At 38.2% G+C, this 16219-nt stretch overlaps 1 protein-coding gene across 16 annotated transcripts in view; it reads right to left on the bottom strand.

The window, feature by feature from the left end:
• Nucleotides 1-5580: 5580 nt before the first annotated feature.
• The window catches only part of LOC106870346 (uncharacterized), a 235788-nt gene continuing 225149 nt past the window's right edge, over nucleotides 5581-16219 (bottom strand). For all 16 annotated transcript variants that reach the window (XR_016238506.1, XM_089342558.1, XM_089342564.1 and 13 more), the window contains 4 exons: nucleotides 13770-13803; nucleotides 11978-12074; nucleotides 6633-6784; nucleotides 5581-6245 (listed from right to left, as the gene is read on the bottom strand). Coding sequence is in view for 15 of the 16 variants with exons in the window: in XM_089342558.1 (XP_089198684.1) it covers nucleotides 6098-6245; nucleotides 6633-6784; nucleotides 11978-12074; nucleotides 13770-13803 (431 nt within the window). In the remaining variant the exon portion in view is untranslated. The remainder of the gene's footprint in view (nucleotides 6246-6632; nucleotides 6785-11977; nucleotides 12075-13769; nucleotides 13804-16219) is intronic.

Genomic DNA, 16219 nt, shown 5'->3' with positions numbered 1-16219 from the left:
AATTAAAAATAAATTCGAAGGATTAACATCGCACAAGTTCATACATTATTTCCGTAAACTCTAATTGAAACCAAGAAGCTACCACAATCATCATTATTTTCTTCACAATATTTGTACCCTTTAAAAAGAAGCACCTGTTGCTATTTTTCTGATTTTATTTTACATTGTGTACACCCAGATTGGAACTTTTACTGTACCTTGTACCAGAGAACATTATAGATTTATCTGAAGACAAAACATATTGTCAATGAAAAAACGTGTGCTTGCACACATTCGATGAATCTTCAAAATTTTAGTCCTTCTATTGACGGGTTTGTCAATACAAAGTGCGCCAAACATTAAAAAAGACTCTTTCCATCAGGAAAGGTACATTTACAGAAAACTCTAAGCTGCCATTATATGTAATTTTTCATTTAGTGTTTGATTTTATTTTCAAATTTCCCTGTGACGATAACTGCAAGTATGCATTGATATAAAAACTGCCGTTCAGTGGTACCAGTTCTGTAGAGATGTTTGTTCGGCAAAACTGCTGCAGGACAAAACTCCCTTCGGTGGTCCGGATCATAGTGTGGAGATCGATGAAAGCTTGTTCTTCAATAGAAAGAACAATATAGGAAGAATGTGTCGCAAAACTTGGGTTGTCGGATGTTATGACACCACAACCAGAAAAGGATTTCTTCAACGTGTACCCGATACGAGTGTAGAGACGATGGAGAATGTTATCAGGCAAAAACGTTCTTCTATGAACTATTGTTATGACTGACAATTTGGTAAGCTATTGTAATCTCCACATACTCGGTTACATTCTCCATACGGTAAATCATTTCCAAAATTTCATAGATCGGTCAGCGGGGCATGTACAAATCGGCGAAGGTAAAGATCAGGGAGCGCACCGACTTTGGGATATTGTTTTGATCTTATTTTTACACGAACACACTACATCGAGGGCGGAGATTCCGAATCTGCAAAAAAATCTGCATTTCAGAATTTATATTGTACAGGCCACAAAAAATACATAAATGACAAAACACATCTTTACTCACTCTCTCCACACGAAAGCGGAAACACTTGATGACATTTCAGAACTGTTTTGCAACTTAGGACTTATACATCCTGGGATCTATACATCCAGTAATTTTAGCAGGTATGTAGAAGATATTATTTTAATACACTTAGACTTGTTTCACACAAACACTAACATGGTTTTTTTTTTCTGTCCTGACATCGTTAACACTCATTTTTATTATTGTTTTCAAACTTCTTTGATTTTTTTCAATGTAAAGTAATCTACACTCCAGAAAACGTATTTCTGTAAAATGTCATTTTAAAATATGTGTAAAGAAAGGGGGCTGATGCAGTTTCGCTCCCCAACTTCAAAAGTGCATTTTTTAAAAAAGATTTCTTCCGAAACGTGTCTGTATATGTGTGTCTGTGTCTGTGTGTGTGTATAAGTGTGTATATATATATGTGTGTGTGTATATGTATATGGATGTATGTATATATGTATGTGTCTATCTCTCTCTCTCTATATATATATATATAGATAGAGAGAGAGAGAGATAGAGAAAAAGTAATAAGTCAATGAGAATAACGACGGACGGGTTAAAAAAGTGTAAAAATAACTGAAGATAAAATGAAACAAAAATCAAGCCAAAACATTAAGAATTGTTGAAAGTGGGTAGAAAAAACACTACATAGTGTAGTAGGACTACGCTTGGGTATCTGTAGAGGGTTGAATGTGATTTCGAAATATAACGAGGGAAAATTCGGATCTTGTAACTTTTCCGAGGTCCTCTCCTCACCCCCGATCACCCCCAAATTTCTTTATAATCGTAATGTATGCCGTTTGAAAGGTATTTCTATAAAATTTCATTGAAAAAAAACCCCCATTTTCCTAAAAGTTATGAGGGAAAAGCTGGTACTACTAAAGCAGCACGGTCCCGAACGCGCAGTCGCGCGTCCGCGCTAGCTAGTTGTGAATGGTCGATCCTAACCCTAACCCTAACCCTAAACACGTATTCATTTGCACACGCGGGTTAGGGTTAGGGTTAGGATCGACCACTCAAGACTAGCTAGCACGGACGCGTGACTGCGCGTTCGGGACCGTGCTGCTTTAGTAGTACCGGAAAAGCTCGGATCTTGTGAATTTTCCGAAGTCCTCTCTCCACTTTTGCGCGCATTTTTTTTTTTTTCATATTGATTACTATATACAGTACCTGTTTCTACCTTGCGGATTTTCACCTATCGCAGGGGGTGTTGGAATGTAACACCCGCGATAGTCGAGGGATTATATATATATATATATATAAACAGAACACAAAGTTTTACGTTTTTAATTCATTCTTTCACTCCGGCCACTATCTGGCATATACTGGTGCTTGCAATTATCAAGTACTACCTCTAATATATATATATATATATATATATATATATATATATACATATACACATACACACATGCGCAAGCATTTGAGTGTGGTTGTGTGCGAGGGTGTTTCTCTTAAAACTAATGATACAAAATAGAAAATGGGACCTATTTCTCTTGTTCAATAATTTCATTCTGGCAGGGACTTCATGAATATTCTAGAACACTTCCAGGTATTTCAAACTTAAGACTTACAGTCTATCTCATACCAGTTGCCACCAGTTACCAAAATGTTGAGAATAGGAGACACAAGGAATATAACAACCTCAGAACTAATTCGTATTACTGGCAAATTCTGTAAATCCAAAATGTTGTTGAGAGAAGAAAGGAAACAAAAATATCTTCACAGAAGAATTCGTCATCATCATCATCGTGATGACATCATTTCTAAGCCAAGAATTCTTCATTTTGCTATTTCGTTTGAGTGTTGTTGTTTTATTTTTGTTCTTCGTTAAACAACTTTTGGACAAAAGAAGCTTTGTACAATTTCTCGAGTAACATTTACATCATGTGTATGTGTGTGTTGAAAGCTAGATAACTAGTTAGATAGATGCAGATATATATATATACACATATACTAATATATATATATACATATACACACAGATATATATATACATATACAGCCATAAATACTTATGCACATACATACATACATACATACATATATATATATATATATATATATACTTTATTTAAAAGCAGCAGAAATATAACAAAAGACTGTTACTCTGAGTTTCACATTCCCATTCATCGGACAGTTAACAAAACTGTCCGATGAACGGGAACGTGAAACTCAGAGTAACAGTCTTTTGTTATATTTCTGCTGCTTTTAAATAAAGCATATTACTCTACCTCTGGTATTTGAGTACTCTTTTTTCCACCTTGTTGCACATTTTATGTTCTTACTCCGGTATATATATATATATATATATATATATATATACACATGCACACAAACACATAGGTACATATACATGAATATACATAAACACATATACATATATATCTATTGGGTTGGCAACTAAGTTCCCGTCGTTTTTTAAAAGGTTTAATAAAAGATAACAACTAATTAATCAATGTATTCACCCTTGTTGTTTACAACTTCTTCCCAACATTCAACAAGTTTTTCAATATCTCATTGGTAGAAATCACCAGATTTCGACTCGAAAAATTGATCCAACCAAGCTATCAATTCTGCATCAGTATTGAATGAAACTCCGTGCATAACATTTGAAATAGATCGAAAGAAGTGGAAATCCGTTGGTGCCAAATCAGGAGAGTACAATGGGTGTGGCAGCATATCCCAGCCATTCCTTCAGTGCTCTGCTTGTTATAACCAGAAATGGCTCTGATGAAAGTAGCATTAATTTTCATGGGTTGTTCAATTTGCCTCAATTGATCAATAGATCAATTGAGTAAACCTATTAGTAATATATCCAAAATGACTACTGAAAACAGCTGTAAGCCAATTTTGCTCTAGTAAAGAAATAGTATGTAATTCTTTTATTCTTTTACTCGTTTCAGTCATTTGACTGTGGCCATGCTGGGGCACCACCTTTAGTCGAGCAAATCAGGCGTCTTGGGGAAATGTTTCCTGAAGCTAAAAATCAGTAGCATTCGCCCCAAAATAGGACAGTCATTCCTACCCATTATTTTTAACTTGTTTCTTATATATAAATATATGTATATATGATTGATGAGCTTCCTTTAGTTTCCATCAACAAAATCCGCACACAAGGCTTTGGTCAGCCTGAGGCGATAGTAGAAGACACTTGCTCAAGATATTACACAGTGGGACTGAACCTGGAACCATGTGGTTGGGAAGCAAACTTCTCACCATGCAGCCATGCCTATGCCTACACACACACACACACACACACACATCTCTTTCTTGTTGGTCTTTTTTGTTGACTGATAAGTCATGAGAATGTAAACAAACCAGCATTGGTTGCCAAGTGGTAGTGTTGGTGGCGGGGGACAAACACAGACACAAAAACACACACACACGTACACAAGGTGGTATCAAAAAATTTCCAAGACTAGTTCTGTAGCATGCCAACAGATGGTAGTAGATGTTTGCATGTGTAGTAAGAGCTAGCAGTGACCTTCATGAGGCAATGTGTCAAGTGACTGCAAGTTGTGAAATTTATAATTTTTGTGATCACATGTATGCTGCAGTCTGTGTGATTTTGTTATGGACAGGTACAAAGAACCAGCGTGAAATTTTGCGTTAAACTTGGGAAGTCTGCTGCAGAGACATTGAGCATGCTTTGGCAAGCTTACAGTCATGAAGCAATGGGTTGTATGCAATGTTTTGAGTGTCACAAATGCTTCAAAAGCAGAACATCCCTGGAAGACAATGAGTGATCTATTGTTGAATTATATTAATGCAATATTGCATATAATATATGTAATGTTCTGCAATGAAAAACTGATAATGATGCGTTGAAATGATTGTAGTGATTTTAAATAAAACCCATTCTATCTATCTGATTAAAATTTGTATATTTCTCATATCATACAGACAAGAAAGTAATATTTTGAACACAGTATAGCTGTGAAAATAGCAGAAAGATTGGGTACTTTTTCCACCATGTAAGGGTATAATAATACGATACACATTTGACCCTTCTAAAAACAAAAAAAGGTTGTTTATCAAAGAAGTTTGTTGCATTTGTGCATTTCTATAAATGTTTTTGATTTATTTTACAAGCTTAACGGAATCTTAGATAATACTGACACTAAAACATCCAGCATGCTGCTCCTTGAGATTTTTGTGTGAGATTTGGAACAGCTTATATAAAACAACAACAGAACAAACAACAACAAAGCAGCAACAGCAACAACTGCTCCAAATTTTGGCACAGCACCAGCAATTTTCAAAGGGCGTAGGTTAGTTGATTACATCAACTCCAGTATTTGACTGGTATTTTATTTTATGAAAGGCAAAAGTTGGCCTTGGTGGGTAACAACAATAATAATAATAACAGACTCCAGCAAATAAGATCTGAAGAAGGAATTCTAATTCTGAAATATCATCGGACTATAGTTTACCAAGTTACAACAGGTATACAGTCTATTTTTTGTTCTATAGTGCATTGCTTCAAGCGAACTACAATACTCTTCAATAATAATAATAATAACAAACAAAATAACGGCAACACTGGCTTTTATTGTTTAACAAACAAGAAACCTTATGAAACTAAGCTCCAGCAGAAATTCTCTCAGAAAAACAGCGGTAACGTAATTGTTCAATAACAAAGCTGTCCGATTTCGTGAAAGCATAATCATCATCATCACCATCATCATCGTTATTATTATTAAATATATTTTTTTTGTTCATTTTTTTTTTGGTTTGTGTTTTCTTTTTTATAAGTTAAAATTTCAAAACAAATTGACAAAAAAAATTTTTTAATTTTTTTTATTTTTCTTTCTTTTGTTTTTCTCTTGTCCTTGAAAAAACACAAATTTTTCTTTTTTCAAGTGATCCTTAAGGCAAGCAGTTCTACAAGCCAACCAACCAACCAACCCTTAATTGCAAGCCCATAAAAAAAAAAACCCCAACCCCAACCCACCCCCTCCGCAGTTTTCATTACTTTTCATTCATCTTCTCTCCACAGCTACAGGGAGGGAGGGGCTAAGCCTGATTAAAATGCTGATGGGTTGATCTCATGCTTTTGGTATTACTTTGTTCCTCTCATGTTTCTGAAGTTTTCGGTAGAAACTCTGCACATATGTGAACACGCATTTCCAGTCAGGTTTCTGCATTTTTACCATGTCATCTGTATCCAGCAATGGGGCAATGTCAGCATATTTCCTGTGGGAAACACGGAAAGAATAAATAAATAGATAAATAAAGGCATATATCTATCTGTATCTTTTATCTTTTACTTGTTTCAGTCATTAGATTGCAACCATACTGGGGCACCACCTTAAATTTTTAGTTGAATGAATTGACCCCAGTACTTATTTTTTTTTGTAAAGCCTGGTACTTATTCTATCAGTTTCTTTTGTCCAACTGCTAAGTTATGGGAGATATAAACACACCAACACTGGCTGTCAACTGGTTGGTGCAATACAAACACACACACGCATTCACACACACACACACACACACACACACACACACACACACATGTATGTATATGTTGTAATAATGAAGTCAAGCCAGCTAAATTTACTTTGATGGACAAATAATACTCACTCAGCAGTCTGAAATGCCAGGTCAAAATTATATCTCCTCTTTTTAGGGTCCAAGGCATAGAAGTCGAAAGATTCAGGGTAGAAGTGGTGAATAAGGGCACAGAATGCTAATCCATTGGACCAACTGCTGGAGAAATTTGTGATCACAACTTTCTATAAAGATAACAAAGAATACATTATAGAGAACAGGTTGCATATTCAGAATGTAGGGTAACGTTGTAGTGGGGAAAGCCATGGAGGATTGTAGGGCAACATTATAGGGTAACAATATTGGCTAATAGCGTAGGGGTGACAATAGGAAACATTATACAGCAGGCTACACATTTAGGATGTGGGAAAACATTGTAGGGCAGAAACAGTGTAGGGTTGTAGGGAAACAGTGAGGGATAGCAATATGAAGTTACAGGGTAGAAGTGACAACAGAACTCATTATTGAACAGGTTACATATTTAGGATGTAGGTTAACATTGTAAGGTGAAAGTAGTGCAAGGTAACAATATGGGGTAACAAGACAGCATATATAGAAGGTCACATATTCTGTGTTAAGGTGTTGGGCAATATTTTAGTGTAGTGGCAACATATGGTAACACAGTGTAGGTAGGAGTAGCAGTAACAACCACCCAGTCTATCTAGCTGTAAAATAAGTATGACCGTGTTGTATAATTCATTAGACTGTGTCTATGACAAAGACACTTATCACTTTCATTATGATATTTCTGTTGAAACACTACTTTTACTTCAATAAATTTCGGAAATAATGTAGAATTTGGTGAAATAATTTTGTCATTACTATGCTAATGTTTGGAACATAAATTAACAAGGAATTTTGAGGGAAAGTTTTAAATCATTTAAATCAGTAAGATTTGATCCCAGATCCTAGGGTAATCTCAGGCAGATTAGTATCAAAAAAGGTTAACTGCCAACAGTTCAGTCTACATAGCTGTAAGTAGGTACAACAGTATGATACCGTTCATTGTAGTGTATCCATGACCATGACACTTAACTGTTAATGGCATTGCCTATCTAGTTATAGTCTGGTACAGTTCACTATACTGTGTTCATGGACAAAAGACTTAGCTGTGAATAGAATAATCTACATAACTGTAAGTAGGAACTGCAGAGACCACAGCTGTAATTATGACATTGGAAAGTTAGCTGTAAGGAGCTAGTACCATGTCTGAGATCTTCTCATTCACCTACCATTATTGAGGCAAAGATCAACACCAGCCTGCCAGGCAATGACAATGTAGTCACCTGAACTATTTAACCTAACAACTAAACATCAACTACTAACTCCCACATAACTTGTAAATGGCTGATCAATAAAATACTTTGGTTCTTTATAATTTATTACTTCTCAGTAAATCAACAGAAATATATATACATATATATATATATCATCATCATCATCATCGTTTAACGTCCGCTTTCCATGCTAGCATGGGTTGGACGATTTGATTGAGGACTGGTGAAACCGGATGGCAACACCAGGCTCCAATCTAATTTGGCAGAGTTTCTACAGCTGGATGCCCTTCCTAACGCCAACCACTCAGAGAGTGTAGTGGGTGCTTTTACGTGTCACCCACACGAAAACGGCCACGCTCGAAATAGTGTCTTTTATGTGCCACCCGCACAAGCCAGTCCAGGGGCACTAGCAACGATCTCACTCGAAAATCCTACGGGAGCCAGTCAGGCGGTACTGGCAACAGCCACGCTCAAAATGGTGCATCTCATGTGCCACCCGCACAAGAGCCAGTCCAGGGGCACTGGCAACGATCTTACTTGGCTTGCCGGGTCTTCTCACGCACAGCACATTTCCAAAGGTCTCGGTCAGTAGTCATCGCCTTGGTGAGGCCCAATGTACGAAGGTCTTGCCTCACCACCTCAGCCCAGGTCTTCCTGGGCCTACCTCTTCCACGGGTTCCCTCAACTGTTAGGGTGTGGCACTTTTTCACGCAGCTATTCTCATCCATTCTCACCACATGTCCATACCAGCGCAATCGTCTCTCTTGCACACCACAACTGATGCTTCTAATGTTCAGCTTTTCTCTCAAGATACTTACACTCTGACGGGTATTCACACATATATATATATATATATATATACACCGGAGTTTTTTGTTATAATTCTGCTGCTTTTAAATAAAGTATATATATATATATATATATATCATCATCATTATCATCATCGTTTAACGTCTGCTTTCCATGCTAGCATGGGTTGGACGATTTGACTGAGGACTGGTGAAACCGGATGGCAACACCAGGCTCCAGTCTGATTTGGCAGAGTTTCTACAGCTGGATGCCCTTCCTAACGCCAACCACTCAGAGAGTGTAGTGGGTGCTTTTACGTGTCACCCACACGAAAACGGCCACGCTGAAATGGTGTCTTTTATGTGCCACCCGCACAAGCCAGTCCAGGGGCACTGGCAACGATCTCGCTCGAAAATCCTACAGGAGCCAGTCAGGCGGTACTGGCAACGGCCACGTTCAAAATGGTGCATCTCATGTGCCACCTGCACAAGAACCAGTCCAGGGGCACTGGCAACGATCTTACTTGGCTTGCCGGGTCTTCTCACGCACAGCACATTTCCAAAGGTCTCGGTCAGTAGTCATCGCCTCGGTGAGGCCCAATGTACGAAGGTCTTGCCTCACCACCTCAGCCCAGGTCTTCCTGGGCCTACCTCTTCCATGGGTTCCCTCAACTGTTAGGGTGTGGCACTTTTTCACGCAGCTATCCTCCTCCATTCTCACCACATGTCCATACCAGCGCAATCGTCTCTCTTGCACGCCACAACTGATGCTTCTAATGTTCAGCTTTTCTCTCAAGATACTTACACTCTGACGGGTATTCACATTGACATTACACATCCAACGGAGCATACTGGCTTCATTCCTTGCGAGCTTACGTATGTCCTCAGCAGTTACAGCCCATGTTTCACTGCCATGTAGCATGGTTGTTCGTACGCATGCGTCATACAGTCTGCCTTTTACTCTGAGTGAGAGTCCCTTTGTCGCCAGCAGGGGTAAGAGCTCTCTAAACTTTGCCCAGGCTATTCTTATTCTAGCAGCTACACTTTCAGCGCACCCACCCCCACTACTAACTTGGTCGCCCAGATAGCGGAAGCTATCGACTACCTCTAGTTTTTCACCCTGGAATGAGATAGAAGTTGTTTCCTGTTTGTTTACAGTCTTTATTGCACCTGAACATCTGCCACAAACAAAAACTAACTTGCTAGTTAACCTGCCTTTGATGTTGCTGCACCTCTTATGTGTCCATAGCTTGCACCGGGTACATCTTATAGAGTTACTACCTACTCCTTTTCTACATACTGAGCAGGGCCATCTACCTGAAGGGGTTTGTGTTTTATCTACCTTCCTACTTATTAGGATTTTGGTTTTAGTTAGGTTGACTCTAAGGCCCTTCAATTCTAGACCTTGCTTCCACACCTGAAACTTCTCCTCTAGTTCTGATAGTGACTCCGCAATTAGGGCAAGGTCATCAGCATAGAGGAGCTCCCAGGGGCAACCTGTCTTGAACTCCTCTGTGATTGCCTGGAGGACTATGATAAATAAGAGGGGGCTGAGGACGGAACCTTGGTGGACCCCTACCTCTACCCGGAATTCATTGCTGTACTCATTTCCAACCCTCACTTTACTGGCAGCATCTCTGTACATGGCTCGCACAGCTCTCACTAACCATTCTTCTATCCCAAGTTTCCTCATTGACCACCAGATAAGGGATCGGGGGACCCTGTCAAAGGCTTTCTCCATGTCAACGAAAGCCAGGTACAGAGGTTTATCCTTAGCTAGGTATTTCTCCTGCAACTGTCTCACTAGAAATAAGGCATCAGTAGTGCTTTTACCTGGCACATATATATATATATATATATATATATATATATGTGTAGTGAAACTACCTCCCGCCATTAGATACAAACTACTATCGCCATTACATACAATCTTCTCATTTAAATATAAATAAATGCGAGCGTAGTAGAGAACCCATTCCTTGTCATCACGTGACTGATTATTATTCGAATCGGCAACTTCTTCGAACCTTTCCCGCCAGAACGCAAACTGACCAATCACGGCCCCTAATAAGGTCACGTGATAGAGTAAAATTCTGAAGGCATTTGGAGCCCTCTTAACGCTATATATAGATCAACTCATACCCCACAAATTTGTCTCGGTCCAGTTTCTCTTTGAGAACTGTTCCGTGTACCACACGACAGCAGCAGCAGTTCCAGCGACCACTTCAACAGCTTAGTCCAGTCAACGATGACCACCGCCGTCGCCACATCAGCAATACGAGTCTACGACTACTATCCAGCATCATCGTCATGACCAACACGATTACTACTAACCAGCATCAATCTCCACCAGCGTCAACACGACTTACTATGTACACCAAACTACTGCGGCACATCTCTCTCTTTGATTCTGTTAGGTGACTCAGCTTCACCACGGTAAATAAACAGACAAGAGTTCTCAGCCAGCGACGAACATCTGTATAACAAGAATCACGGCCCGGCATCGATGCCACGACATCACAACTACTGATCAGCTCTGCCAAACTCAGCCAACTCACTTCACATACAGATTCATATTATTGTGTACCCAAGAACTGGTATAATTGTTCACGTGTTATTGACTCTTTTTATCTGCTGTAAACACTCATACACACATGTATCACTCACATACACACTTTTCTTTGTATGACGGCCTGTCTTTGATTATGTTCTTATATGTCGCATTCACACTCTCACACAGACATACATCTTTAACGCCACAATAAATATCTCTGTTATTCATCTTATACGGTTGTGGTCTTTCATTATTGGTCATCTATGTTATCGTCGTATAACATATCATCTATATCATTATTGATATATATATTTTGTGTTCGACCGTGTGACGCGTTTAAATAAAAGGAGTCCTGTTTTTCCATTCGTCACCATTTCTCCTTTTTGAGTTTGCACGGTCGTCCCTTACATATATATATATATATATATATCATATATAAAATACCATACTATAGTGTAAAATTGTGTGTATGTGTATGCATACATGTATGCATAACAATGGATGTAAGGTTAAGGTTCTAGACTATTGGCCACACAAGCATAACTTTATTTCTTATAACTAACATTGTTTTGGATCTCCCCTAATCCTTTTAACCCTTTAACATTTAAATCAGCCATATCCAGCTCAGAATATTCTGTTTTATGTTCAAACAAGTTAGCTCCAGTCTCTCACACATACTCTGCAATGTCATTTGATTGAGTAATCTGAATGCTAAAGTGTCAAACAAAGCAGATAACTTTTATTGGTCTTAGAACTTACATCAGCATATTCTTGTGTCATAGCTTTAGTCCATTCCAATAACATCTGTTTAATGGCACTGGCGCTTCGCATAACAGGCTTGGTAGGGGCAGTAAGCCTACAAGAGAAAATTGTATTAGAATTTTATTGAGTGAGTTTGAGCAGTCTCAGAGATGGAATTGAAAAATTAGGAGTTTTAATAGGGATAATGAATTACATGGTGGGAAGGGAAAGAGTATAGGGTATTGTGTGGAATAATTAGAAGAATAGAAATTTTAGTGAAAGAAATGGTCATTGGAAGAATGGAAGAAAAAGAATGGTAAAGGTATTGCAAAGATGGAAGAGAAAAAAAATTCAGAAGTTTTAAAGAATGAAGGGAGCTGGAAATGATAGAAGTGAACAAAACAATTAATCAGAATAATGGGACCGAAAACAAAAACAATCCCTATACTAACAGGTGTCTTGAGAATGATTTAGAAAAAGATGTGTAACCAGACCTGCAAGACATTCACATATGCACAACATACAGAAAATTTATATCGAAAAGGACTCAATAACAAGGAATATGACTATATTACCAACTTAGATATAAACCTAGTGTCTATATGGTGTACCAGATGTCCACAAAAGTGAAGAATAAGGAAAGCATACAAAGGGATCATTGACATATACATTAATGTCCCCTCATCAAATCGTCTGGAATCGAGACTAATAATAGCGGACCAGTATGGGAAACACATGGTCTGAATAACTTTTTAGATATCCTACTCAAGCCTTTCCTCAAGCACATCAGAAGTTTCATAATAGATGACTTAGATAAGATAAACCATCTTCAGAAAACAGTCAATGAAAAAACTATGATAGTATCTTTCAATGATGTAAATATCTCTTCAAACATTTCTCATGAGTTAGGAATTGAGGCCATTAAATTCCAGTTGAATTTCCTCACCATATAAAAATAGAATTTATAATAGAACTAAAATTTATTCTTGAGAATAACTACTTAATGTTTAATGACAACTTTTTTTTTTGACAAAAGTACAGGATTGCACTGGAGATGATAAGTGCTCCCACCTTTGCAAATCTAGTTATATACCATCTAGAAATCATTACAAAAATATGGAAACTCTTTATTTAAATACAAACTGGAAGAATTGTCTTGATGATTGCTTCATTCTGTTGAATGAAAGCTTAGAGAAATTAAAAGAATTTGAAATACATTTCAATGGAATATAGTCATAACCAACTATTTTTAGACATCCTAATAAAGAAAGTCAACAACCAGGCAGAGATGGATATTTACTTTAAACTTCAGAGCTAGTTGAGAAATTTTGCAATTTTCTGGATGAAAATTGTTGTGTGCCTATAAAGACAGTAAGCATACAGTTTGGAAATGGTGTGGCAACTGTACACATGAGCATCTAAGTAAACAACAACTTGATGGAGATGGGCATCAAAACTATTCCTCCTACTCCCTTCAGTAGAGACCTTGCTTCCTGTGACTTTTGGTTGTTCCCAAAGCTGAAGGAGAATATCAGGGGCAGTTGTTTTGAAGATGAAGGAGGCTGTGACAAGGATCCTGGACACCTTCACTTTGGAGGACTTCCATGGGGCTTTTAGGAAGTGTCTGAAGTGCTACAACAAAGTGCATTGAAGTCAGAGGAACCTACTTTGAAAGAAATTAGGGTTTGCAACTTCTTCAAAAATTAATGTCTCCCCAGAAAAATCTGAAAACTTCTGGAATACACTTCGTATATCTTTCACACACACACATACCAGCCAAAAGAAAAAATGTCACTATAATAGTACTTACCCTCCTTTTGGAGCATTGGCAGCCATGCCTCCAGCTGAAATGGACAGAAAAAGGGTTATGTATTAATATGCATGTTACAGCTGAATTGAAGTGGTCAAGGATGGTCAAGTCAACAGGGCACTAGAGCAATATCCCTCTAGAGAGAGCACCGCCAGTCTTGCACAGATGATGTTTTGTAGTTTATCTCACAGTAGCTATTTTTATGGGCATTTCAGTGAAATGGGGTTATAAGGGAACAAAATGTTTAGTCTTAAAAACACCTTGGAGATGCTGAAATAAATCTCCACCAGGATAAAACACCAGTCTCTCACAGGTAAATATTCCCCAGTTGATCTGTTGGTACCTATTACCACACAAAAGCTAAATGTGCCGAGGTAATTTGGAATAAAATTGATCAACCAACACTTGTTCATATGTAGTGTATTAATCTGAATGTCCATATATGGTATACTACATCTGTCTTTATTCACTGGTCTGTTCTCACTCATCCATTTGTGATAAATCAGTGTTAGGTCTGTCCTTGCTCACCCATCCATCATATATTTATCAGTGCTAGGTCTGTCTTTGCTCACTCACTTAGACCTAGCTAGATCTGCCCTTGCCTAGCCATCTGTGGAATGTCTGTGATCAGTAGTACTAGGTCTGTCCTTGCCACACCCTGTTTAACCTATAATCACATAAGAACACTAGTAAGGAATGTGAACACATGACTTATAAGTTGGTTCACCAGTACCTTATCATCTGGATGGTCATACACCTTGCCTCTACAAGCAACCTAGCTCAACTGAATACAGACAGCAACACAAGTGACCGAGTGAGAACGTACCTAGTACTGTTGAATACTGAAATGTTACTGGTGGATAAATGAGCAAGAACAGATTTAGTAATGAAATCCCATAAGTGGGTGAAGGACCTAGGACTGAAAAACCATACAAGTGGTTGAGGGAGGATAAAGCAATACTGAACACTACACTCACTGGTACAAGGGTGCGGACAAATGCAGTATTGAAATTCCACAGAAAGGTGCATGAAGACAGGCCTATTACTATCCATCAACCCATCTTCTTGTTGAAATTAGTATCATCATTAAGATGGTGAGCATGCTGGACTAAATGCTTAGCAGTATTTCATTTGTCTTTATGTTCTGAGTTCAAATGCCACTAGGGTTGACTTTGCCTTTCATCCTTTCAGGGTCGATAAAATAAGTAGCAGTTAAGTACTGGGGTCTAAAATTGATTAATAGGACCCATACCATCTGACTGCTTACCAGTATAATCAAAGAGTTGCCCTCTGCTCATCATTGAAGAGTAGATATGCTACTGAACATTTCCAGGGTAGACTCATCACAAGCGATGAAAAGTAGGTTCTCTATAATCATATCCAATGAAAACAAACAATGGTTAGCACCCAATGAAAAAGGAGAATTCATCTTCAAATCAGGATTTCACCCCTAAAAAGTTATGCACTGTGCATCATGGGATATGAAGGGTGTCATCTATGATGAAATGCTAAACTGAAGTGAAACGGTTAATGTGGAGAGGTAGTGTCATTAATTGGAAGCATTGCACAAAAATATACAGAAAAACATCCATCATTGGTCAGTTGTAAAAGTGTGTTACTTTTGCATGATAATGAAAGACCACATACTGCCCAAGTCACTCAAGAAAAGATTGTGGCACAAAATATGGAAGTTTTACTTCATCCTCTTTACTCTCTTGACCTTATTTTTTCTTGTGAATACTTAGTGACCACACTAGTGCTGGTGCCACATGAAAAGCACCTGCTACACTCTGTAAAGTGGTTGGCATTAGGAAGGTATCCAGCTGTAGAAACTATGCCAAAGCAGATATTGGAGCTTGGCACAGCCCTCTGGTTTATTAGTTCCTTTCAAACCAAAACCACCATGGAGAAAAGAACATTAAATGATGATGATGTGCTTGTGTGTATATGTGTGTGTATGTATGTATATATGTGTATACATAGAAACATACATACATACATACATATATATATATATATATATATATATATATATATGTATATATATATATATATATCATGGCAGTGGCATGTAAAAAGCACCATCAGAGTGTGGTCGATGCCAGTGCCGCCTGACTGGCTCCTGTGCCGGTGGCACTTAAAAACCACTCACTACACACTCAGAGTGGCTGGCATTAGGAAGGTCATCCACCTGTTGAAAACTTCCCAGATCAGATTGGAGCCTAGTGCAGCCTCCTGGCTTGCCTGTCCTCAGTCAAACCATCCAACCCATGCCAACATGGAAAGCGGATGTTAAACGATGATGATGATGATGATATCCGGTCACTTTTACATAGGTAACATTTGACCCAGCACAAGTTGTTGCATGGTCGAGCTGTCAGAGACTAAACCAGCAACCTTGCCAAGCCTGCTTGTAAGAGGAGTAGTTTTTGTTGAACACTCTACAGGAT

The sequence above is a fragment of the Octopus bimaculoides genome, chromosome 26, assembly GCF_046866305.1.
Source record: "Octopus bimaculoides isolate indiv1 chromosome 26, ASM4686630v1, whole genome shotgun sequence".
NCBI classification, from domain to species: domain Eukaryota; kingdom Metazoa; phylum Mollusca; class Cephalopoda; order Octopoda; family Octopodidae; genus Octopus; species Octopus bimaculoides.
Note: the sequence above shows the minus strand (reverse complement) of the source record. Positions and strands in the feature narration are given on the sequence as shown.